This window comes from Amblyomma americanum, chromosome 4, assembly GCF_052857255.1.
Source record: "Amblyomma americanum isolate KBUSLIRL-KWMA chromosome 4, ASM5285725v1, whole genome shotgun sequence".
In the NCBI taxonomy this organism is placed as follows: Eukaryota; Metazoa; Arthropoda; class Arachnida; order Ixodida; family Ixodidae; genus Amblyomma; species Amblyomma americanum.
Genome location: NC_135500.1, coordinates 121459423 through 121484738, shown reverse-complemented (window position 1 = coordinate 121484738; position 25316 = coordinate 121459423). Strand labels below are relative to the sequence as shown.

The window sequence follows — 25316 nt, the reverse complement described above, 5'->3', positions numbered from 1 at the left end:
TGACACATGCGCTGTGTGTGGTAAATCTGTAGAAACAATAGAACACCTCATCCTAAAATGTGATGGTGTCCATCCCGATGTCGATGCAGGCACAGTCACTCTTCCTGAGGGCTTGGGGTTTAGAGACAACAATAGTCATGTAAATAAATCGGCGGTGGAAATTAGCAAAAAGCGATTGGAGGATTGGTGGCACAAAAGCAGAGAGGTGACATATGTTCTAAAGTGTAGGAAGACGTATTTTAAAGAAAATGGCGAATTTTATTATCTGACAGCAGAGTTAAACAAAAATAAAGGAAAAAAACTGAGCATGGTGGCAACTATCACTGCCCCGTTTCAAAGGGGACGCTCCTACCTTCCATCCATCCATCCAGCAGCATAACCTGGAACTCTGCATCAACGCAGGAAGCGGAAAGAAAAATTTCAAGATAGAACAGTCTGAAATTGGAAAAAGAAAAAGGAAAAAAAACGTCCTACTCTGCAGTAGGACGGCTTTAGACATATTTCAAAAAAAAGTTACGAGAGTAAGTGACGGCGCTTTTCTTGATCCCGACCACTGCGGTCGCATTTCGATGAAGGCGAATGCCATAAATGCCCGTGTATCGCTCCATGTAAATGCACGTTAAAAACCTCAGGTGGTTTAAATTATTCTGAACCGTGACAATGGCGTCCCTCGTAGCCCGAGTCACTTTGGAACGTTAATCCGCATAAACCAAGCAAAACTTCTCATGGTTTAAAGAACGTCTTGCTGTGAAAGTTGGTAACTGCACATCTTTTGTTACAGCCGACACAATACAACGCTCCGTCCCGTCTTTCTGACTTGTGTCTGTTTTCGCGCCTGTAACCAAAGATATACTTTTCTTGGTGTCTAAAAACTCGGCGGCGCCATCTCGACTGTGTTCTCGCAAGTCCAGCTGATCTATTCCTTCTGTCCTCAGTCTCTCTGCCCCTTCCAGCTGACGAAAACACCTTTTCAAAAAGTGTCGATGGGCGCCGCCATGTTGGGCACTGAGCTGTGCTCGTACTCTCTAAACACGAATACGCCTATATAAGAGAAAAAGAGTAAACTCCACTAGCGCACTCCATTTTAGAAAGAGTGCACTATAGGACAGTTTACTTTTACTCCTTTCTGTTTATAGTGTAGTACAGGACAGAGTTGCGGATTAGACTCTCCCGCGTTCTTCCCACAGCCCAGAAAATTGACTTTCCCGGAGGTCGTCGCCCTCGGGGAAACACCGGGCCACGGTCACGGCCCGCGGCGTCCTGTGTTACTCCGCTAGCAAATCGAAACACCAAACAAAATCAGCTTTTTATTGTTTGACTATTTAAGAAGCCAGGTATCCAAATTCTAGAGCTTTTAATATTTTTTCTTCAGTTATCTTGTTTAGGTAACAAGAGTAGTTTTAACAACGGACTAATTTCGTGTCGTGGAGGAATTCTGTGTGGCAGTGCTGAATGTGGGCGGAGCTTCACTCTAGGCAAGTTGTATCGTACCATATCCCCAGGAGCCATTTAGCAGTAGTTTACTTATACCCACCGTTCTTTGTTACTGCATCTGTTTCACTGATTATTGCCAGGCGCGCGGCTTTGCATCTACCAATACTCTCGGAAGTGCTCGGAAGTCTGCAACACGGGCCCCGCGACAGTCTGTAATTCCCGAATTTCAGGCCAATCAAACCACCACTTTTTAATTGTGAATGGTAAGACCAAAGAGCTCTGGTTAGGAGCGCCAAGTGTTATGACGCTTGAATAGCTCTGACGTGCTTAACAAGAAGTTCCTCGTATACATGCGTAGTAGTTGGGGTGGCGCATGGAGTTGACCAGTTAGTCGTGCATGAAATATGGCGGTTCCGACGGTTCCAAGCAGGGTCAGGGTGAAGATTGTGCGAATGTGTGGACAATACCAGAATCCACACATTATTAGGTAGTGGCCGAGATTGCGTTGAATGTAGCGCATGAGGGCGAAACCGCCTGGCCAGTACGTGCTGTCCGGGCGTGCGAGACAAGGGTTGGGCGCTGATAAGGAGCATCAGCTGAGTCTTCCATCGCTGCGGATACTGCTACGAATGATAAGCGACAATCTAGCTATGAATAAAGTAAATATGAAAGAAAAGAAACAAAACAAAGTATTTCAAGGCGCCGAAGCAGTTCATGCACAATGTTAGAACCGGACTCATTATAGAGTACTGTCGCTCGGTCTGCATGCGTATACAAGACGCATCCGGTCCTCGTGTCTAACGCAAATGTAGCGTCTGGTAACGCAGCATCCAGTTCATCACGCTCACACACCAGCCACAAGGTATCTTAGAAAAACTAGTGGTTGAACCGCATTCGATTAAGCCGGAAAATGTCACAACCAAACCGCTAATGTAAGCTCTGCGCGCGGTTCGACAGCGCACACTCAACGGGAGACCACACAAACGTTCTGCAACCGGACTGTACGTCATTCAAATCGCGTAGAACATCCAGCGTGCTCTCTTTGGAAACGCAGAAAGCCTCGCAGAGGCTATAACACCATAACACTCCGTGCAAACAGTCCACACTCATGTAGCTCACTGGTCCACACGGCTTATGAGCATCACTATAATCATGTAATTTAAACACTTAAAACATATAAAAACGCTCCGCTGAAATGTTCGATTGAGGCGTCTCTTTCACGGCACCAGCTGGTGGAGGCCGCCGCTAGACCTGCCCCGGACTGGAGGACTGCGAAGGCCCAGGAGTCGAGCCGGCCGTCCGCTTGTGGCGCGTGAAATGTCGGAAGACCTCGGTGAGGCTGACGTCGCTGACGAGGTACTCGTGGATGAAGTTCTCGGCCCGCAGTTCCTCCATGCCGCTGAACAGCTCGTGCCAGGGCCTTGCCGGCACGATAAAACGCAGCAGAGCGCCGGCCTGGCGTCGGCGCAGTCGGCAGCCCGGGAACCGGGCCTCCATTGCCTCCAGCAGGGACTCTGGGGACATGCAGTATAAGTGCGCCCATCATCACATGTGCAACACGGATTCCGTTGAAGGCGCCCCCCCCCCCTCATAGGTACACCACCGATGCAGTTAAAAGCTGCGCAGGCTGCCAGCTCTGATCCAGTACAACCTTGACTTGAGTGGTGCTGCAATATGTATGCATAGGCACTTGAAGACGAATAGTAGAATACAGGAGCACCGAACTAAACCGCCTTACTTTTGACGTTTCTCACCAGATATTAATCCTCAGTCAAGAACAAACATTGAAAACAAGTCAAACCACTGAAGTACAGAACCGATTGTTTCAAGTATTATTTTTTAGTTCAGTCTATACACGAGTAGAACAAGCTGCCAAATGAAATTGTAGCCCTTAAAGAACCAGTACCACTTGAAAATGCTTTGACAAAGTACTTGCTAACAGTATGATATTTCCTGGCATGCTGTAACCAAAACTGGTTATCCACGCGCTTGTTTAATTATGATTTGTTTCAGTGTATAGTTTTTGCCTTGCAAGGCAGTAAGTATTGTGCATCCTGTACGTTAACACTGCAAGCACCAGCGTATTGTATAGTTTCACTGATTTGTATTTTTCCTTTTTTAAATGTGTAGTAATTTTTATTGTATTCATCCCGCAACTCCTGTTTTGGCTCAGGCTGGGAGTATGAATAAATAAAATAAAAAAACAAGATACGGTAGACAATCATGCTGGCAATGAAATGGACCAATCTTTTGAGGCTATCTGGTAACACCAAACACAAGAAACCGGCGGCGGTGAGAGCAGCAATTTAACTTGCCAGTGATCCGGTTAAGAATGAGCGTCGCTTTCGCCATGCTAAATTTAAAGGTGGCGACAAATTTTCATATTTTTTAGGTAAAGCACTGTAACACCTACAACAGAGCCGAATACCGTATAAACAGCTGAACGTAGCTAAATTCACTGCAAAATAAACGTGGTCGCCTCTAGCGTGGCAAGCAAAGGGGTTCCACGCAACGAAAAAAAATGTTCGTTTGGCGGCATTAAGCCCCTTTGAAATAAACATGGTCTATTATATGGAATGAAGAGAAAGTCAGTAATAAATATTATTAAAGTAAATACTAGTAGACTCTAAAACACAGCGTCCACAGCGCGCGTGGTACGCCTTGAGACGGGAATGCGCGGAGCCTCTCGGACGCAGCCTGTCGATCATGGACGACCTCGAAGTACAAGTCTCCAAGTCGTCGATGGATCTTGTATGGTCCTCCCGACGGCGTAATAAGGAGGCATCCGACCCGCCGCGGTAGCTCAGTGGCTTTGGCGTTCGCAAGCCTATCCCTAAGTCGTGAATTTGATCCCGGCCGCGGCACCGTATTTCGATGGTGGCGGTATATAAAAACGGCCGAGTGTTGTGCCGTTTTAGACCGCGTTAAGAACCCCAGGCAGTCTACATTATAGCAGAAAAAGAGGAGCACTCGCCAAAAAAGAAAAAAAGGAAAAACAAAGACGTTTCGGGGCCCGTACGGGTACCTTGTACACAATGGCAGCGGATGAGCGAAGGTGGTTACTTATGTACGGTGCAGGTGACGTAATGAGCATGCGTAGATCTCAGGAAGATTACCCCTCGTTCGGTTTAATACATGTGGTGTCGTTTGGATGTGAAGTGATTCTAGAAGTAAACGGGACTATAAATACTTCTCCGTCGCGATGACTGAGGCGTTGTTCCAATCGATGGCATGGGATGCACTCACACTGGTCGGTACCTGAGTTTTCATTCGGCACACCCTGTCGCACATAAACGCTCCGTTGCATCTGCACTTTTCGGCCGCGCTTTTCGCCTTTGTTCAAGCCCGAGGACACTCAGATCCGAACTAAAAATTGTGAGGAAGGATCTTGCCAACAACGGGTACCCGAAAAATATGATAATCACTGCAGAACGCCGCTGTTCACGTCGAAACGCGGAAACAACGGCCACCAAGAAAAGCAAGCAAGCAAGCATCCCCTACGCTCCAGGAGTGAGCGAGGCCTTAGCCAGGGTCTTCAAGGACTACAATGTCCATATCGCCCACGTGCCACCAAGTAAGCTGAAGCAAAAACTTGTCAGAGTTAAAGACCGGGTTGAAAGAAACAGATTCCCCGGAGTGGTGTACAAGATCCCCTGCAAGGACGGCAAAGCTGCATACATCGGTGAATCAGGCAATTTTATCAGGCGCTTAAAACAACATCAAAATGACGTCGCCAAAGGCCGCACGAAAGAAAATGCCTTGGCTGAACACTATCAAGTTGCATCCCATGCCATCGATTGGAACAATGCCTCAGTCATCGCGACGGAGAAGTATTTATCGTCCCGTTTACTTCTAGAATCACTTCACATCCAAACGACACCACATGTATAAAACCGAACGAGGGGTAATCTTCATGATATCTACGCATGCTCATTACGTCACCTGCACCGTACATAAGTAACCACCTTCGCTCATCCGCTGCCATTGTGAACAATGGACCCGTACGGGCCCCGAAACGTCTTTGTTTTTCCTTTTTTCTTTTTTGGCGAGTGCTCCTCTTTTTCTGCTATTATGTTCCCTCCTCGCCAGACGGGATTCCGTCAAACGCTCGACGCAGTCTACATTGATCCGCAGCCTTCCTCTATAGCTACGGCGTACACCATAGGTCATGTGTCGCTTCGAGACGCTAAACCTCTCAGATTAGATTTATGAGGGAGCCTCCCGTGATGTGAATTTGCCGGCCATCCTAGGCAGTCGTAATTTTTTTTTTAACTGAGCGAGGAACGATCTTATAGGAACAGAATAGCCTGCACCTCGGTCCACCAACGCAGCTTCCGCTAAGCATTAGAATAGCACTCTCTAACGCTTTAAAATATCAGGACAAAATAAATTAAGAGGTCAGGCATGGTAGGACATAACACACCAGCAAATGCATAAATGAGTTGTTTTCAGTGACTTCTTGCCAATGCGATCTATGAAAGTAATAAATCACCTTTTCAGAAAACACTCCCTACGAAAAATGCTGGAGCACTAAACTTTAAAACCGTCCTGCTGAAGAGTTACGATCCCGTATTTCGGCTATTTTGTTCCATGCTTTCGACGTGTTTCATGTTCGCACCGCTTTCTGTCATCAATGCCCATAGGCAGAAATGCGCGCTCACGTGGGTTGGGGGACGCGCTGCGAGCCAGCACCGTGGCACCGTGACCGATGCTCTCTTTGAGCTGCTGCGTGGAGCCGAGGCAGGCGAAGCGACCGTCGGATAGGATGCCCACCCGCGAACACAGGGCCTCGCATTCGCGCATGCTGCGAGGAAGTTTACACGGATTTGCGTGAATATCCTGGTGATGCGAGACCAAAAAAACTGCCAGAGCGTTGAATCACATCTAGTGCATTCCAAATGAGCATTGGAAAGCTCTGGATGGACCTGATAAATAAAGCAAACAGTCAGCCCTGTAGGCCTATGAAAAAACCAAAGGGAGTTTCAGAAACTGCGTTAGGTTCTAGCGCCTGTCTCGGCTGCTGTATACGTCTGGGTAGAATAGTCGCATGCAGGATGCATGCATGCGTGATGTTAAGGATGCCGTGCTCGCCAGTCAGCCTGACACATTACTGCCGTCACGGCACAGACATGAATTGTCGAACTGACGGGTACAACCTCACCCCGTGTCGTTTGCAACGGCCAAAACCCACTTTTGCGAAACGAACCGCGAGTACCTGTTGAAAGATCCATCAATGGTGTCTGGCTCAAGAAACCTTGTTCAAAACTAGCCTACGTATTTTCTCGTAGGAAAATTCTGGACATGGCTTCTTGTTGCGCAGACGAACTCGTGCATATGCTTCTCCATCTTTTCATTACCTGCGCGCTCATCATTCGTCGTACGTTACTACTGTACTGTAGGTGCCAATTCATCGAAGTGTTTAGCAGAATTGTGAATCAGGAAAAGACTTCGCAGTATCCGAAACTATAGCTTATCTGGCTGTACCAGTGTGAAGAGAGGAGGATGGCCAGCTCCAGGTGCTGCTTGGCGGCGATCAGGATACTCCAGATGCGCCTGCGCGCCGGAGGATCCACGGCTGCCGTGGGCTCGTCCAGAAGCACCACGTTCGGGTTGCCCACGAACGCCACGGCCAGGGACAGCTTGCGCCTTGTGCCGCCGCTGCATACGGTAGGTCTTAATTTTATGCAAAGCTAGGAGAGGATAAAGCGATGAGCATGTGAGCGAGGCGCATATCTTATGAAGGATGGATAACGGGTAATTAATGCTGAAGGGGACAAAGAAGCAGAAAACCGCGCGCATTTATATCGGCCGTTTGGTTCCAGACGTCGGCCGCCCCCTTATCGTAAAACGTTAGCGAGCATTATGAATTAAACATATCTCTCAAATACTATAGCAGCGATTATCGCCAAGTTCAGACTGTTGATTTATCACTCATATTTTGGGGAGTATCATGCATAGCGAGAGAAACTACATCCATGGACAGAACTGTAGCGATGTCAATGCATCCCTTATATACGTTTGTGTGCTACTATAGAGTGTGTGTGATACTATATCATCATCATCATCATCATCATCATCATCAGCCCTACTACACCCACTGCAGGGCAAAGGCCTCTCCCATGTCTCTCCAATTAACCCTATCCTTTGCCAGCTGCATCCACCCTTTGCCTGCAAACTTCTTAATCTCATCCGCCCATCTAACCTTCTGCCGCCCCCTGCAGATACTATATTGATACTATATAATGATACTATATAATGATTGATACTATAGATTGATACTATAGAATTGATACTTTGATATTGATACTATAGAATACTATAGATTGATACTATATAATGATGACCTAATCTTAACAACGAATGGGCAATTGGTCAAAGGCAACCATGACACAGGGTGTTTTTTTCCACACAAGGTAGGGTGCAAGGCCCAGTTGCGAAACATGTCGCCCGAGAGAAGCCGAGCACTAGGTCAGAGGAAATCTTGCACCCATTAGGAAACCGATGGGAGCCCGGTGGCACTGAAGATCAGTTCAGACATCTCCTACGAACGTGGCAGACGATCTATACCTTTTTCTCTTAGTTCGCCAGTTTCCATATCATGGAAGCACGAGCAGCCGACAAAGAAGTTCTTCCACACCAAATGTGCGCCGATGCTCTTTACCAGCGCCTGTTCAAGAGGTCGTCCATGCTCTTCAATTCACCGTCGTTGAGTTCGTAAATAGCATAAGACTGCTTGGTAAGCAGCCGAAGTTCGTTTTCCGCAGCTACATCCATGAGTTCGCCGCCATATCATCCATGCTGAAGACTGCGCCCAGGTGACAAGTGCACCCCGAAATGCGAATTAAGGATAAGCGCACCACACGCGTACCTGTATGTGCCGATGGTGAAGTCCGCGTACTCGGTCATGTCCACGAACTCGAGCGTCTGGTGGATGACGTCGGGCACGCTCTGCTCACGGATCCCTCGCAGCCTGGCAAACAGCGCCAGCATTTCGCGGCCCGTCAGCAGGTCCAGGGCCACGTCAGCCTGGGGGCAGTAGCCGATGCGGGCCTGGTACTGCACCACCAGGAGATGAAATGAGACACCCATTCCCAGAGCACAATCCTGCCTCAGGAAGTTGCGACATCTACCAACTGAGCAGTGTGTAAAACAAGTGCCTATTTATGCATTGTGATTTTTTTCTATACAACCACTCCTGCAATGTCTCACATTGAGACAGCAGTATTTGCAAATAATAATAAATAATTATTTCCTAACAAATAAATAACGCTAATTTAATGCTGGGGTCATTTAAGTCAACGGCTTTCTCTTGGTGGAATCAACGAAGCACTGCTGCGAAAAAGGCACGACTTCGGCTATTGGCAAGAGTGTGGTGACGACACGTCACGTTTTTTTTTTTTTTGACGCCTCCTGCGCAAATATTCCACGTTTCACCCTAACATGAGCGCAGATATCCCTTAGTCAAAAAACTGGCGCATATGTCATGCCATTATAACTGGAGAGATACTAAAGAGAAATTGCATTTGGTCTATATCAATAGATTACCGCATTATAACGACAAAGAGCCTACATTCCCGGAAAACAGAGCATTTATGAGCTAGAAAAGGCCGAAAAATTAAATGTCGCCACCACCGGCCGATTTGGCAAATAAACTAGGTGCGTATTTTAAGCTAATCTACAACGTCATTCGCTTCAAACAGTGACTACGGAATCGTTTCGGCGTAGACGTCACAAGTCTCAATCAAGTGGAGGGAAAACTTTCACACACAATTTTCTCTGTAAGAAGTACAACACAGCCAGAAAAAGGCATGTAATCGATCTATACTGAGGATAGAACTTGGATGGCGTTGTCCTAAGTAGCCCTTAATATGGTTTTAAAAAAATAACTTCAGCGTCATTTCGTTACATGGGTTACACCTTCAGTAGCCATGCACTGTAGAGTATAGCGTTAAAGTTTCGTTAGATTTCCTTTTGCTTGTCCCAACGGGCCCAATATGTCTCGTATTGCTAGGCGCCGTTCTTTACATTGACTTTTCAAAACCTGCCGCATCGATTGGCAACGCGATTATTAGCCAGCCCATGCAGCGCTTTCGCTCCTGGCGTTACAGAGGCCGGAGAGTGCATGTTGCGCGACTAACCTTGCTCCTCTTGGTGACCAGGTCGGCGTCGTCGATGAACGCGTTGCCCGACGTGGGCGTCAGGTCGCCGGTGAGCATGCGGAACGTGGTGGTCTTGCCGGCGCCGTTCATGCCCAGCAAGCCGAAGCACTCGTGCTTGCGCAGCGCGAACGACAGACCGTGCACCGCCTCCATGGTGCCGTAGCTCTTGCTCAGGTTGCTCACCAGCAGCGCAGCCTGTGTGTCACGTCGCACCAACAACGTATAGGAGGGGTGAGGTCACACTGCACTCTTGTCGTCCAGCAGTCACGTGCCCACTCACCTGTTCAACGCGGCCTTGCGAGATGAGGCGGCGCACGCGGGTGCGCTCCTCGACGACGCCCCCGTGCTCGGTGGGCAGGGCACGCGAGTGGCGCCGCATGCGAGCCACGTAGCCCAGGCCGGAGTCGAGCGCCGTGACCAGGACCAGCAGGGCGAGCCCCACGAGCAGCATGAGCAGCACGTCGCGCCCTCCGCTCATCTTCTCCCACGTCAGGCAGCCCTTGGACAGCGTGCAGTCGCGGCACTTCTCTGCGTACACGCACCAGTCGCCACACAGCAGTGAGACGACGCGGCGTTAACGACGAGGGCGCCCTCTGACGTACGCCGCCTCGTCGTTTACGTAGCAGGCTTAAGTAAGCAGTGCATACATTCCCACTTCTAGTTCAAACAGCTAGCCACAGATGTCGGAGGCAAACGAGATTAGCAATTATTAATATCTTGCTGCGGGCTAGTCGGTCATTCATCGTGAAGGGTGGCAGCGCGAACGAAACGGGAACGAAGATGTAGAAACGTGGATGAGAGCGCTTGTCCTGTCGTCCATGTTTCTATACACATCTTTGTCCCCATTTCTTTAGCGCTGCTACTTTCCATGAGATTGGCAGGGACGATGGTCGAATGTAAGTGGAGAGGCTCACCTGGGCAGCATTCGATGAAGCGATTAAGGTGGTTCGGTATCGAGTCGAGTCCGAAGTTTTGGCAAAATAGCAGCCGGTCGAATGTCGACATGTAGCGGCACATCACGCTCTCCTGCGCTATCTGCAAACGAAGCAAGTCACCTGTCATTAACGGATTTCCATCATGTTCAAAGGAGGCTTGTTTAGCAGTTTAATGCCCATATTATGAAGGAATCCGAGAAAAGAAAAATCACTACCTGTCATTGTGCTAGCTGCTTCACCCATGTTCAAAAGTTCACATCGAGAATTTCTTTGCGCGGTTAAAACTTGGGCAACGGGCGTGTCGCTAATTAGCAACAATTAGTATTTGGTCTATTTTGTGCAGATAGTCCGAAACGTGTGGAAGACCAAATCAACGGTCTCTAACCAAGTCGAGGCACACAGACAGTAAACAATTTTACAATTTTTCATGCAACATTTGTCGCAAAATGAGACGAGAAATTGCTGCACGCTGGCTCATGTCGCGCATTTTCACCCACTATTTCCTCGCACAACTTTCTCACAGTGACGTCAAGCACTTAAACTAGAAAGCGCTGGCGGCTGAGAACTTTTTGGCACCAAATTTTGCATCCAAGCTGCTTGTAGTATACCGAGTACATGGCGTGCATACTGCGTGTTGTGAATACACGACTCTGGGCTGTAAAGAAAGACATTTACTGCATTCAAAAACCACGAACTGCGTGCCACTTTGACACCCGTCATTGAAGTTTCTGTTAAGTTACAACAACACGTGCACACAAACAAGACTTCGATCATCCATAAATCTACCAAAGTTTGCCTGCCTCAGTCTATATTTTCATTTTAAAATTACCCCAAACTACTAAAAGCATATCCTAACCATCACATATAAATCATGTACTAGTGCAGGTACCCAGGCACCGCCTGTGGATAGCGTGAATCAAACTGTGAAGCATACTGTCTGACCAAGTGCTCCTAGCTCACATGCAATAGTCGTTTGTTCGCTGCGATCACTTTTAAAGAAAGCTCACTCCTCTGACCCCTCAATGCCTCTGGATGAGACAGCATGAGGGCTCTCACACCACCTCTTCGTACTTTTGATTGTCAGCCGCAACTACGCCATTGCTCCAATTAGTATGCTGTATTTCATGCCATATTTTTCGAAAGCAAGCTATATAAAGTCATCGCATATCATCACAGACACGCCGCCAATCCAAAACGTTAAATGACGCACACCATTCAGCTCAGCCGGAGACGTACGGTGTCGAACACTTATAGAATAACACAAGGGTTTGGCAGATGAGATGGGGTGTTTCTTTGAGAAGTTGTCCATGCAAGATCCCAAACGTGCATTTTCTTCTTCAGTGTTCCCGCGTTTAAGAAAAAAAACACTTCGTTCCTTCACAGCACACCTGGAGGCAGTTGGAGATTCCCCAGGTGAGTGCGAAGCTGGGGATGCCCCTGAAGATCCACAGGGCGCCGTCCAGGTATGGCGTCTCATTGGTGCCGTTGTCCTGGTTGCCCGTCAGCGCCGGCAGCAGGTACAGCAGGGACATGCTCGTGTTCAGCACCATGCCTGAGCGCCCGCCACAAAAGCAGCAACTGAGTCGTAAGTTTACAGCGATAGTCGTGCAAGGCACTTTGTCCCGCGTAAACGACAATGTCGGCGCCACCGTCGTATGTCGTTACATAAAACAGCCATGGTTATCTGCCGCCCGAAGGCAATGCTGCTAGGCTACCTGTGCCTCGGCCATAAAAGATATACTCGTATTACCCGCAGAGCGAGGTCGTCGGAACGGGCCGCCTTCGATTTGGTGGTAGCACTTGCGCAGGCGTTAGTACTTATGCTTTCGTGGCTTAATTGCTTACCGTTAATTCGACTATTCATCGACATCGCTGTCAACGCCATCATAAGCCTGACTATACCCACTGCAAGACAAAAGTCTCTCCCATATCCCTCCAACTGATCCTGTCCTGTGCCAATTGCGGCCACCTTCTCCCCGGAAGCTTCCTAACCTTATCCGCCCACCTGACACTCCGAAATCCCTTACTACGCCTGCTTTCTCATGGGATCCAGTCCGTTGCCTGTAACGACCATTGGTTATCTTGCCTTCGCATTACATGCCCTGACCGATCCGTTTCTTCTTTTTGATGTCAACTTGGATATCACTAACACGGCCATTAATTTACCCGGAATCATAAAGTGCAGCATTATGTGATTTCCTTATCATCATGAAGAGTCAACTTCGGTCTAATGTTTTCACTAGTAATGCGTAACTTAGGCTCGAATCATTTCATAGAAAAGATCAGACTGGCGGCCGCTCGTAGAGGTACAAAGGTCTGAGGCAGAACTGCATAAATAAAAAATCTGAGCAGCTTTATTTGACCATGCAGGTATGATCAGTACAAGCTTTTTTACTGCGAAAGCAGTGCTACTGCGCACCACCCCAGAGAATCTGATGTCTGCAAAAGTGTAACATCCAGCCCAAGCGAGGAACCTCCGCCTCCGGCCTCCAGAAGTACCACCTACCAGCTGCCTCCCCGCCATCTGTCCCTCGAGATCAGGAGCTGCCCACACGCCCACGAGTACCCTCGATACCGCACCCCACCCTACCCACGCAAACCTTTGCCCACTAGATGCCCCACCCACCGCCCATCCAGCCAACTATAACCTCCAGAAATACCATCCACCATCAGCCTCCAATCCATGAATTGAACCTCCAATCCAATTAAATTCTAAGCCGCAGTGCGAAAGCCTTTCAGACGCAAAACAATTCAAAATAATTTTAAAGTAAAATAATTCAGCACAGTAAAAGCAAGAAGGTAATCATTGAATGTAAATACTACTGCTTCGCTGAAATGGAGAATCAGATGTCTGATTATCCCGTAATTTTTTTTCGCAATTTAACCAAAAAATGCGAGAAAATTAAAACGATGCAACAACGCAGTGAAATTTACAACGCACACTGTTTGAACCACAGCTCACCGACTCGCATATGTTGCACTGAAACAACGAAAGCTGAACTTACCTGCTACGATGCTCACGCTAGCGATGGCCACGTATCCCGTCGATGGTTGGTCGCAGACCAGTGACGCCACGTAGGCAACCGGTATCGAGGCCCAGCCGTAGCTCAGCATCATTGCGTAGACGGCAGCTGTAGAAGGAAACGGCCCGGCCATAGCGCCCGAATGCTGGTGTTGAGTATACAGATAACTTGCTGACGTTCTGCTTCATTTATAAAAAGCAAGGCTGTCTTCCGATATAGCCAACCTTGTGAAGCATCGAGTTGTAGCCAAGTAAATAGGCCAAAAAATATGTTTCTAGCATTCTTAAAAGAAGCCTCAGTCTGCTACACCATAAGAATCCGGAATTGTGCCCACTTGACATCTTTTATGCACGAGTTTTAGCTTTTCAGTTTGCATTTGTTTACCGCATTTGTTTTTCTGGCACTTTTCATGAAATAAGGTGTAGCGCGTCGCTAAATTACTTGGTATCTGTTTCTCAACCCTTCAAAATTGGTCTCGACAATTTTGTGCATTATCTCCAGAAATAAAAGCGGACAACAAAATCGGCCTGCACCAACATACGACACCAGCCATCTGTTCTGGGATTGTCGAATGTCTCGAGCGGTCTCACGCGTGCCTTGCAAACCCTGGACCGCGTCGAGAGCGAGGCTGCCGGACTTGCCATCGCCCTTCAAAGCTGCTCGCTTATTGAAAAAAGTTGTAAGGTTTTTAACGTAGTTAAACCGAGTAGTCGTCCGAAAGCATGTATTCAGCCTGGTTTGCTCATATTTTGCTTTTCTGGGTCGACTGACACGTCTGGCTGCCACGGCTTCGAAACCCCGTCCCGGAAATATTAATTTTATTTCTCCATGTTGGCCAAGGCCAGCCTCAAGATAACCTTCCGATTGGCTGCATCTGTCGAGACGCTCCCCCGAAGTTACCCGAGGTCCCTCCCATTGGCTGCAGCTAGCGCGACGCACCTCCGAACTATCCCGAGTTTACCCGAGTTACTCCGAGGCTTCACACTTTTTTTTTTGTTGCAACCGCGTGAAGTAGTGATTTCGCATTAAAAGTTCCTAGCGACAGTGCGCACGCACAGTACGCACCGAGCGTGTAGGTGTCCGAGTAGAGCCGGTGCCAGTCGAGCAGCGCGAAAGGCAGCAGCAGCACGATCGAGCACACCGCGTGCAGCGCCAGGTCCACCACGAACGCGCACACCCAGAAGGACATGGCGCTCGCGCCCGCCAGAAGCTGCAGGAGCTTCACGTTCTGGACCCGCTCCTGCGAGGCCCAGTCCAAGGACAGGGGAGCTGTGCTGACGTGTCTCGCATGGGCTCCCGCCTCGAAGCCACTTTTCGGCAGAAAGAGTCAGCCTTCGGGCTCGAATATTTTGGACGACATCCGGGCCATTGTCCAGTGCCTGCTGCAGCCGGATTTTGTCAATCTACGGACACCTAGGCATATTGCCGGCTGACTGCCGGCCTAGCCATCGAGCTCGACCTAGCTCGTCACCTCTCCGCCGGGAACTGAGCGCCCAGGGACCCGCACAGATGGAGTACGCCGTGGAAGGCGAGAAAATATCACCGTCGGAGCTCGCGGCCGGAAAATGGGAAACCATTCTTCGTTACCGCGACCGACAACGAGGCCTGAAGAATAAAGGGCCCGCATCAACCGACGACGAGCCTGCGCAGGGGCACGGCCAAGGCAAGTCTAATTCCAATTTTCCATCGCGAAAGAACGGGAAGAAGCTACTTGCACTCAGCAAGAAAGCCCTTCTCCCGCGCTTACCGACCGACGACTACAAAATCGTCTGCCGACCACAAGGTTGGAATCTGAGGGACTTTGCGCCCGGACTACTACTCTTCTGCGCCTGCGAGGTGGCCAGGCTGCCGTATGATACGGTGAAGAATGAAGACATTATCAGAGTCAATACGGCCAACAACACCTTTACGCTATGCACGCCCGATCGTCAACGGGCGACTGCATACGCCAATATTGAAAAACTGAACCTCCAAGATCAAACCTACAACGTAACGTCGTACGTGGCGGCGCCCGAAGACTCGGTAAAAGGGGTCATTTACAACGCCTACGCGGGAGACTCGCCCGAAGCGGTTCGCCAAGGCTTCGGAAACCGAAACGAAGGAATAGAAGTTGTGGATGCCCGAAGGATCGGGAAATCCAGAACAATACAAATCACCTTTTTTGGAAAGAAGCTACCCAGCCAAGTAATCTATCAGTGCGGCGTCTTTCGGGTCCACCCCTTCAGGGAGCAACATGAGGTATGCTACAACTGCAGGAGAGTAGGACACCGGGCCGATGTCTGCTACAAACCTACAACGAACCTTTGCCGCCGCTGCGGAGAAAATCACTCGCCTCCACCTGAGGGAGAACAGCCAACCTGCCAACCTGTATGCATCGTCTGCAACGGGGGCCACAACACAGGCAGCCGGAACTGCAAATTCCGGCTGATCAACAAGAACAAACAAGGAACGCCCCATGGCAACCAGACACCCAAGCAAGGGGACAACGACTCATCACTACACGGACACCAGTCTAGGCCCAGGAAGAAGGAACACGGTGCTACCGGAAAAGGAGGAAGCCACAGCCGGAACAACTCCAGCTCCTTCCCGCCCCTGGGGAACCCTGCAGGGAAAGACAAGAGAAGCTCAAGCCGCGGACGCAGCGATAGCCGCTCCAATAAAAAGGTGAGCTGGCCAGCAGAGGCCTCCCAATCTATTGACGCTCGAGAGAAGGAGTTTCAGATCCAACTACAATCCCGAGACAGAGAAATTGCCAGCCTTAAAAAAGAGCTGGCTGACATTAAACGCCTGTTACAAGCGCATCAGGTACAGAATGCCACTGCGGCTAGAATGCCACCCACCGCGTCCCAGGATTCGACCAATAATGCGATGGAAACAGACGCTATTTGCCACACTCCCTCCAACGCGTCCCAGTCTTCAGCCCATAACGCGACGGACACAGACGCCAGAATAGCAACTAAAAGACCGCATCCTACAAAAGAAGGCGAGGAATCCAAAAGAAAGGCCGAGGCTTCGGAAGCCGACACCCCGCAGCCGTCGAAAGCGCCTACCAAACTCAGGGCAGACATCAATACTCTGTCAGAGAGAACTAGCGCTATATCAACAGAACAAGCTACCTTCCAAGGCCTCGTTACTACCAAATTTGCAGAGATAGATATTCGCTTTGCAACACTAGAGGGACAGGTATCCCAAATAGCCACCTGCATGCAGCAAATAATGGATAGGCTTACAACTATCGAGGCCCGCCTACCCCCCTCCGTGGATCTGTCCACGACGCCACAACCATCTATAACCCAACATGGCACCACGCCAAAAATTTGAAATTTGGCAATGGAACTGCAGAGGCTTCCGCCGCAAGCGGGCCCACTTGCAGCTCCACATCCAACAAGCACCGTCTGTTCCAACCCCAGACGTGATTGCATTGCAAGAAGCTAGCGGCAGGGCTACACTGCCAGGCTATAAAGCATATCTGCCACCTCATTATGATACTAGTAACGCAGCCGGCTCCTTCACAGCCACTCTGGTGCATAGAAATATCACCGCAATTCAACATTTTATAAATGATTCGGAAGAAGATTACACCCTACTTGAAATAGTTCCAAGGCAAAAAGGAGGCTCAAATCTCTTCATCCTTAATGTATACAACCCTCCCAGAAACAAAGGCAATGGACTCCCACACTTGTTGATAAACACAGTAAAGCTGGCTGCTAGGGCTCAACTATTAATTGTGGGAGACTTCAACGCTCAACACCCAGCATGGGGATATACCAAAGCAACTCCGAAAGGGAACCTGCTCTGGCAAATCATACAGTCACTAGGGCTCACAACGCTAAACAACCCGAGCGACCACACACGCATGGGTAACAGTGTATGTGTAGACACATCTCCAGACTTATCCCTCTCTAAAAACGTCAAGGACGCAAAGTGGGTCAACACCGGGCAAAACCTTGGCAGTGATCACTTCATCCTTAGCATCACGTTCCCCACGACAAAACTTAAAAACAAAGCAAAAGAAATACGAACCACGGATTGGGACAAGTTCAGGCAACTTCGCGACAAAACAGCTCCAAAGGAGATCTCTAACCTTAGCGACTGGGTTATCTCCCTGAATGAGGATGTCAGCTCCACTAGCGTTGTGGTGCCAGTTGAGAAGGAGGAGCAGATTGCAGACTCAAAACTGTTACACCTGTGGCAGGCACAAAAAGGCCTCCAAAAACGCTGGAAGCAGCAAAAACACAACAAGCGACTACGCAAAAAGATCGCTGAAATCGCGAGGCGAATCGAGGAACATACACTTACTCTCCAAACACAACAATGGAACCAAATATGTGAAAGCGTCAATGGACAGCTCGGAAATAAGAAGACATGGCATCTTCTAAGACACCTGCTCGATCCAGAACAAACACGTCCCGTGCAACAAAGTCAACTGTACAGACTCATACATAAATATGAGGGTACAACTGAAGACCTAATCAAAGAGCTAGCAGAACGTTATCTAAACACGGATGATAGTACCACACAACCAGACTACCGGGGGACTCCTAATCCAAATTTAGACGCAGACATCACAGACGCAGAGGTCTGGTACGCAATTGGAAAACTGCGGACAACATCTGCGGCAGGACCAGACAAAGTTACAAATAAGACTCTCAGGAACTTAGACGCAACGTCGATCGCGGCGGTTACAGACCTTATGAACAAATACTGGCATGCAGGCAACATACCACCAGAGTGGAAACACGCGAAAATCACTTTTATTCCTAAAGCGGGTAAGAAACTCAGCACTGAGAATCTACGGCCAATTTCATTAACATCATGCCTAGGCAAACTCATGGAGCATGTCATCCACAATAGGCTCCAAAACTATGCGGAGGACATGAACCTCCTACCTGAAACAATGTTAGGATTCAGGGCCCAACTATCTACCCAGGACATTCTCTTGCAGCTTAACAAGGACATAATTGAAGCTGACGAGGGAACAGGAACGAAAGCAATATTGGGTTTAGACCTTGTTAAAGCTTTCGACAACGTCACCCACAAAGCCATCTTGACAAACTTGTCAGAAATCAACCCCGGAGAAAGGACGTACAACTACATCCGATCCTTCCTCACTAACAGAACAGCAGTGATAACGGTCGGAACAATAGAGTCTGCCCCAATCAAACTAGGAAGTAAAGGAACGCCACAGGGCTCCGTCCTGTCCCCTTTCCTTTTTAACCTCTCCCTCATCAAAATTCCCCCCAAACTGGCACAAATACCAGACCTACATCACACGTTCTATGCAGATGACATCACACTTTGGGTAACCAAAGGATGCGAAGGCTACATAGAAGACACACTCCAAGCAGCAGTGGACATCATCGAGACATGCGCATGGGATTCCGGCCTCACTTGTTCTGAGCAAAAATCTGAACTCTTCGTGATCCGTCGTAAACAAAGAGGTAGGCGTACCACGACATCCCCCCCGCAAATAAACGTCTATGTTAATGGACGATCTGTCAAAGAGGTACAGACCATGAGAATACTGGGGTTGTATTTACAAACAAATGGAAAAAATACTGACACACTCACTAAGCTAAAACGCACGGTAGAAGCGACGGCGCGATTACTCCGCCGCATAGCTAACCGCAGACAAGGGGTGAGGGAAAGAGATTTATGCCGCCTAGTGCAGGCCTTTGCGCTGAGCAGGATACTCTATGCCACCCCTTATCTGAAATTTTCGAAAGCGGAAAAGGACAAATTGGATAGCATGATACGGCAGGCCTATAAGGCTGCGTTAGGACTCCCACTAAATGCCTCAACCGAAAGGCTTATGAGGTTAGGAATACATAACACCTACAATGAACTGAAAGAAGCCCATTTAATGGCTCAAACAGCGCGATTAGCCAATTCCAGAACTGGCAGGAGTATTCTTACCAGGCTCGGAATTAACTTTCAACCTACGAATAACGATGCTAAAGTAGACTTACCCCGCGCCTATAGGACGGCCCTACTTATCAAACCACTCCCCAAAAACATGCACCCCTTACACCATGAGGGTAGAAGACAAGCACGAGCCAAAGCCTTATATAAGAAATACAGACAGTGTGCTGCAACACTTTATGTAGATGCGGCAGAGTACAAAAATACCAATGCCTTTGCAGTTGTGGTTGTGAACGAGAATGGTGACCACATCGTCTCGGCGACAATCAAAACGAAATCCTCTGAAACGGCAGAAGAGGCGGCTATAGCCCTCGCCCTAGCACATACCCAAGGGAGCATCATCCTCAGCGATTCCAAAATGGGTATCAATAATTTCGCTAAAGGGCGAATTACACACACCTCCCTTAGAATCCTTAACGCAACCAAATTCTCACCAAATTATTCCGAATTGATATGGGTCCCAGCCCATTCGGGGAATCCGGGGAACGAGGCAGCCCACAATAAAGCCCGAGGTTTCGTCGACCGGGCAGTGGATGAGTCTGGCTCCCTGAATTTCACGAAGGACTCAATGATCACATATCATGATCTCACCAATCATTTTAAACTAGAGAGGAGAATTTTCCCCCCTCCAGACAAAAGACTTACTAAAGAACAAGAGGTTACGTGGCGTCGTCTACAGACGAGATCGATACGCACCCCATCACTCCTCGCGCACATTTATCCAGATCTTTACAACCCAAACTGCAAACACTGTGGCCAACGTGCTACCTACGATCACATCCTGTGGGACTGCAAAATAGAGCCACCTCCGGGTGATCTAGTTACAGCTCCTTCTCTCGAGCGGTGGGAGACCGTGCTGGCTAGCTCTGACCCCAGAACGCAAGTTTTGGCGGTGGAGTGGGCTGACAAAGTCGTCGAGGGCTATGTACTCTCGACCACTTAACGCGATTTCTTGCCAAGCTCTTCCCGGCGAATAAAATGTTTTACAATCAATCCAAGGACAGAGTAGCTCGATGCCGGACAAACAGTGCGATTCGAAGGCAAACGCGGTGCTTCGTTGGACGCTTGAGTGGCAAGAGAATGGCGTAAACTGTTTGGACAAGCACGAGAGTAACCCTGGGTGCAGCTACTGCTGAAGTGAATTATCACCTATAATCCCATCGAAACCCCTTTATTCTTTTTAGGCTACCTTCTTTGTATACTACTCCTTTCGAGCTCACCTGAATAACAACTATAGTCTAGCCTTCTACCTTCGCGACACTGTAATGCAGTGTAGGTTATATGCACGGTTCTGTATACAATGCGCGATTCAGTCGAACGCACTTACAACAAATAGATTGTAACGAACTCTCACTCATTACCATAAATTGTGGTGCTACAAACAAATTACGCACTATGGAAATTTCTCAGCTCCTCAGATACAACGAATGACTACTGCCGCCCCGCTCGGTTAGAGCGAACGAGGAGGCACCATAAACTGCTCCATCCCCCATTCCCCACCCCCTTTTAGTCGGAACGCGCGGATACTGAAAAACATTTCCTGGCACTGGTGACATTTTCCCGTAAAGAACATGGCCGTCCAAACAAACACAATTAAAAAAATGACAGGACGGTTGCCATTTTGTAACGTGAGGTTCAGCGACAGTTTTACGATATGCTGACGTAGAGAATATGAGAGAAACTTCTTATCTGTACAGTTCTAGGGCATTCTTTTTAGATTTCCAAACACACTCGCTTTTCTACTGGCTCTCCACTCCAGTCCGCTGCTCTAAACGCGGGGAGTCACTGATGGCCTTCTCTCCACCGGCGGCGCGTTTCGCAGCACCTGCCGCAGATAGGCCGTCTCACACACACTCCTCTGCTCTCGCCATGCCATACTCTCTCTCCTCCTTCCACTGTAACCACCCTACAAATGGTTCCCATGGTAACCACTCTCCGGTTATGCTTTCCTTTGTTCTCGCTATACTCTCCTCCTTCCACGATAACTACCCTCTGATTGGCGATTCCTCCACTCTCGGCACATCTTTCTCCTTCTACACTAACCACCCTCCGGACGGTTCACGGGGCAACTATACTCCCTCTCACAAGATGTTTGCAGCACTACGAAAGGTACAGCTCTCTCGTCCAATCAGGATGGCGCGCACTACATTAGTGTGTTCCTACGCGCCTGTGGCTCGATCCACCTGATGTCCAGGTGGCTTCTTTCTACCTCTATTTATAGTAGCACCGAGCCACAGGTGTTCCACCGCGCAGCGCCGCGCCTTTCCTCAAAATCCAACTTTCAATTTTCAGTTTTCTCTCGCTTCTTTCCCTCCTTTATCTCTTCCTTTACGATGCGGTTCGGGTGTCCACCGATATATGTGAGACAACCAGGGTACTGTTCTCATCAGTTCCTCTGTTGTCGCGTCGCAGTAAATTTCAGTAATCGTGTCATGTGCATATAAATTTATTTACTCCAGCGTGCCGAGGCAGCCGAGTGCCGATGGTGGCGAAATGCAAAACAAGCCCATGTGCTGCGCGAGAGGCAACGCACGTTAAACAGGTTCGATCATCTCATCGTCCTCATAACAACTGAATTCAGCACTGCTGGTTGTGTCGTCCTCCAGGTTGGCAACAATGGCCGGTTCCTGGTCAATAACATCGTCGATGATGTGGTCCAGTTTTCTCATCACATCTTCCTCACTGATAATATGCTGCACGTAATTCTTCCATTTCTCAACAGTCACTTGCGTGATGCCTTGCCAAACCAGAGGCTCGACGTCTTGGAGCTTAAACGTCTTGTTTTTGCTGGCCACGAAACCCTTGACGTCGCTCCAGACAAGCTCTATCGGGTTCAGTTGGCAGTGGTACGGTGGCAGGCGCACAACGAGATGGCCAGCAGCTTTAGCAATGCAGTCGACACGGTATTGCTCCCCACCTGTGTTCACATTGCTGACAAGCTGCATGAGCTCGGCCTTCACCATGCCGCTGCTCCACGCGACACCTTTTCCGGACAGCCAAGCCTGTATGTCCTTTTTGAGGCTACTCATCCGCGGCACTTTATCCTGCTTCACAGAATGATATGGAGCGTTGTCCATCACTATAACGCTGCCGGGTGGTAGTAGTGGGAGAAGTCTCGTGGAGAACCAGTTTTCGTAGTGTTCCCCGTTCATTTCCTCGTGGTAATCGCCCGAGTTTTTCTTCGCTCGGAAAACTTCCGCTGCGCCTTCGACAAAACCTTGCTCACTACCGCAATGCGTCACAATAAGCCTGCCACCTTTGCCACTGGGGTTTTGTAGACCAGTCGACAGTCCGGATCGATGCGCTTGGTGTGCAGATTGGATGGTGCAGTCAGTCCACACTCGACTTCGCGTGTGGCCGGCGTTAACCCACGTTTCGTCGGTGAAGAAAATAGGCCTACCCTGGCGTCGCAGCTCCGCTATCTGGCGCAGGTACCGGCGGCGACACTGCACAATGTGCGTCGCTTCGATTAACATCGCATTCCGAGAGCGCTTCTTATATCGGAAGCCAAGTTTCTTCAACATCCTCTGCATTGTCGCTGCGGACACGGTCGGTAGCGTTTCGTCCTCTTCGAAATGCGCAACCACCTTCGCGATAGTTGGAATTTCCCCTCTCTGGAAAAAGGTGTGTACCACCCTTCGCAACACGCTCAGGTCAAAATCGTCCAGCTTCTTCGTCCGCTCGCGGCCTCTTCCGCCAGCACGCTTCTTCGGTGTCAACACTCGGCCCGCGTTCAACGTCTCCGTTGTCCACTTGTAAAGCGTTCGCTCGCTCACCTGCGTGAGTTTTGCCGTCCTCTTGATGAGCGCATTTGTACTCCAACTGCCCCCGCACTCGACGCGAAGCGCTTCAAGAACATTTAAAGCCACCTGCTTCGCCTGCTTGGGGAAACAGCGCACTGTCGGTGCAGAGCACACAGGAGACACAACAGACTCGTCCGACGCCATGTTGGAAAGTGGCGACGCATCACTACCTCGCAGCAGGCCTCCGCAGAGCTGTGTCCGTACGGGCTTTGTCTGGTAATTTCACCAGTGATTGAAACACTCCCTACCATTTAAATATACCTGTCCAAATCATGTTTTTAGTTGCAATGCTTATTGTTTTGATTAATAGTCATACACTCCTCAAATATTCGAGGGACTATTTTCTGCGTTTCTGCAGCCCTGATTGGACGAGAGAGCTCTACCTTCCGTAGTGCTGCAAACATCTTGTGAGACGAAGTATACACTCTGGTTGTGCTTTCGTACGCTTTCTCCATACCCTGCTCTTTGCAGGGTAAAACCCCTCCTCCTTCCAGGGTAATTAACCTCCGGGTTGTTTCCGTTGCAACCTCCGACCGGTTGCGCCTTCCTACGCTCTCCATACACTCTTCCTTCCACGGTAACCACACCCTACGGATGGCTCCAGTGGAAACCATCGCCCGGTTATGCCGACAGGTACTACGACATACTACTACTCGACGACAACCCTAGGAACTGGCGGTTAACAGCTGTCACTGCAAAATGCGGCAATCGGCTTCAGAAAACCGCCAGCCAAGAGTGCGCCGACGAGGCTACTGGGCGTGGATGGTCTATCAGTTAATGCGTGTTTGCCAGCTAATTGGGCAAACCGTCTCATGTGTAAGAGGACACGTGAGCGCGTGACAGTGAAAGCGTCGGAAAGGGAAAATAGTGCGCACGGTCGGCTATCAACCAATAGCATTACACGGAACTCGCCTTTGAATTGCGCTCAGTCATTTTGAATTTTGCTTAGTCATTTTTAGTCCGGCCTCTCCTCCTCTCTCCTAAGTGGAGAAAAGAATCTAAACATGCCAACCGTGGCAGGTGGTTAGTATAGAGAGGGAAATCTCCCTTAACACCACCTGCCACATGCTAGGGTTAACAGGCGGAGGCTTTTCGCGTTTCATGGCACTACTACTGCTATCGCATCTCTCTCCTCTCACCTATAAGTGGAGGGGGCTTTTCCTCTCTCCACCTGCCAACCATACCAAGGGCACAGCCGAGCCCGGACATAGCCTTATTCGGGTGAACCCTGAGATGCGTACTCAAGAGGGTTGCCTCGAAGCTCTGCTGTGCAAGGCATAGAATTGCATTACTGCGTCAAGAGAGAAGAGTTTCTGCTTATGACAGTTTTACATGTGAACGTCACCTGTACGGGGAAGAGGACGTAGGTGGAGGCGAGGAAGGCCAGGCCGACGGGGATGAAGACGCCGCACATGACGCGCGTGGCGAGCACGATCATTGGGTCCGGCTCGGGGCTCGGGTGCTCCCTGGGCAGCGGGTGGTTCACGACGTGCACCTTCCAGCCGGGCAGAAAGGCCCGGGTGGCCGCCGTCAGAGACACCACCGCCGAGTGCGGAGAATACGCGCTGTGCCACGCAGTCACCTGCGGTGATTGCCGCGGCATGGACCGAATCCAATTCGGTGGCAACTAACGCGCCCAATATTCCGCTAAACCAGCAGGAGTGTTTCGTAAAGCTAACTCTTCAGCTTTACCTGTTAGCTCTTCAACCAACAATTCTTTAAACGAGAGGCTTTATTTGATAGGGATTCTTTGCGGCTCTAATGAATTGTTTGCTTTCTTGCCATTCGCTGGTCCCGCCTTCAACCCCAGAGCCGATGGCTGACAATGCTTGTTTAGTTTTCAATCATGGCGTCACAGCCGGTAACTGTGAAAACGTGATCAGTTCGGTTCGAAAGCGACCCGTCCCCGCGGCCACTTTGGCGGGGGAAGCGGAGCGTGGAGGGAGAGGGGGCTTACGGATAGTGGCGCCATCTGAAAGCGGCAAACAAATTCTGTCGCAGTTTGTCGCTATTATCTTCTGAAAAGCGTGAGGGGGGGGG

General features: G+C 49.4%; 1 protein-coding gene across 1 annotated transcript in view; it reads right to left on the bottom strand.

The window, feature by feature from the left end:
* Positions 1 to 300: 300 nt before the first annotated feature.
* The window catches only part of LOC144128306 (phospholipid-transporting ATPase ABCA3-like), a 43299-nt gene continuing 18283 nt past the window's right edge, over positions 301 to 25316 (bottom strand). The window contains exons 8-18 of the mRNA XM_077661623.1: positions 24622 to 24858; positions 14617 to 14791; positions 13534 to 13659; positions 11917 to 12080; positions 10508 to 10628; positions 9874 to 10121; positions 9573 to 9788; positions 8303 to 8490; positions 6919 to 7092; positions 6096 to 6238; positions 301 to 2948 (exon numbers count right to left, since the gene is read on the bottom strand). Of these exons, the coding sequence (XP_077517749.1) occupies positions 2680 to 2948; positions 6096 to 6238; positions 6919 to 7092; positions 8303 to 8490; positions 9573 to 9788; positions 9874 to 10121; positions 10508 to 10628; positions 11917 to 12080; positions 13534 to 13659; positions 14617 to 14791; positions 24622 to 24858 (2061 nt within the window). The 3' untranslated portion in view covers positions 301 to 2679. The remainder of the gene's footprint in view (positions 2949 to 6095; positions 6239 to 6918; positions 7093 to 8302; positions 8491 to 9572; positions 9789 to 9873; positions 10122 to 10507; positions 10629 to 11916; positions 12081 to 13533; positions 13660 to 14616; positions 14792 to 24621; positions 24859 to 25316) is intronic.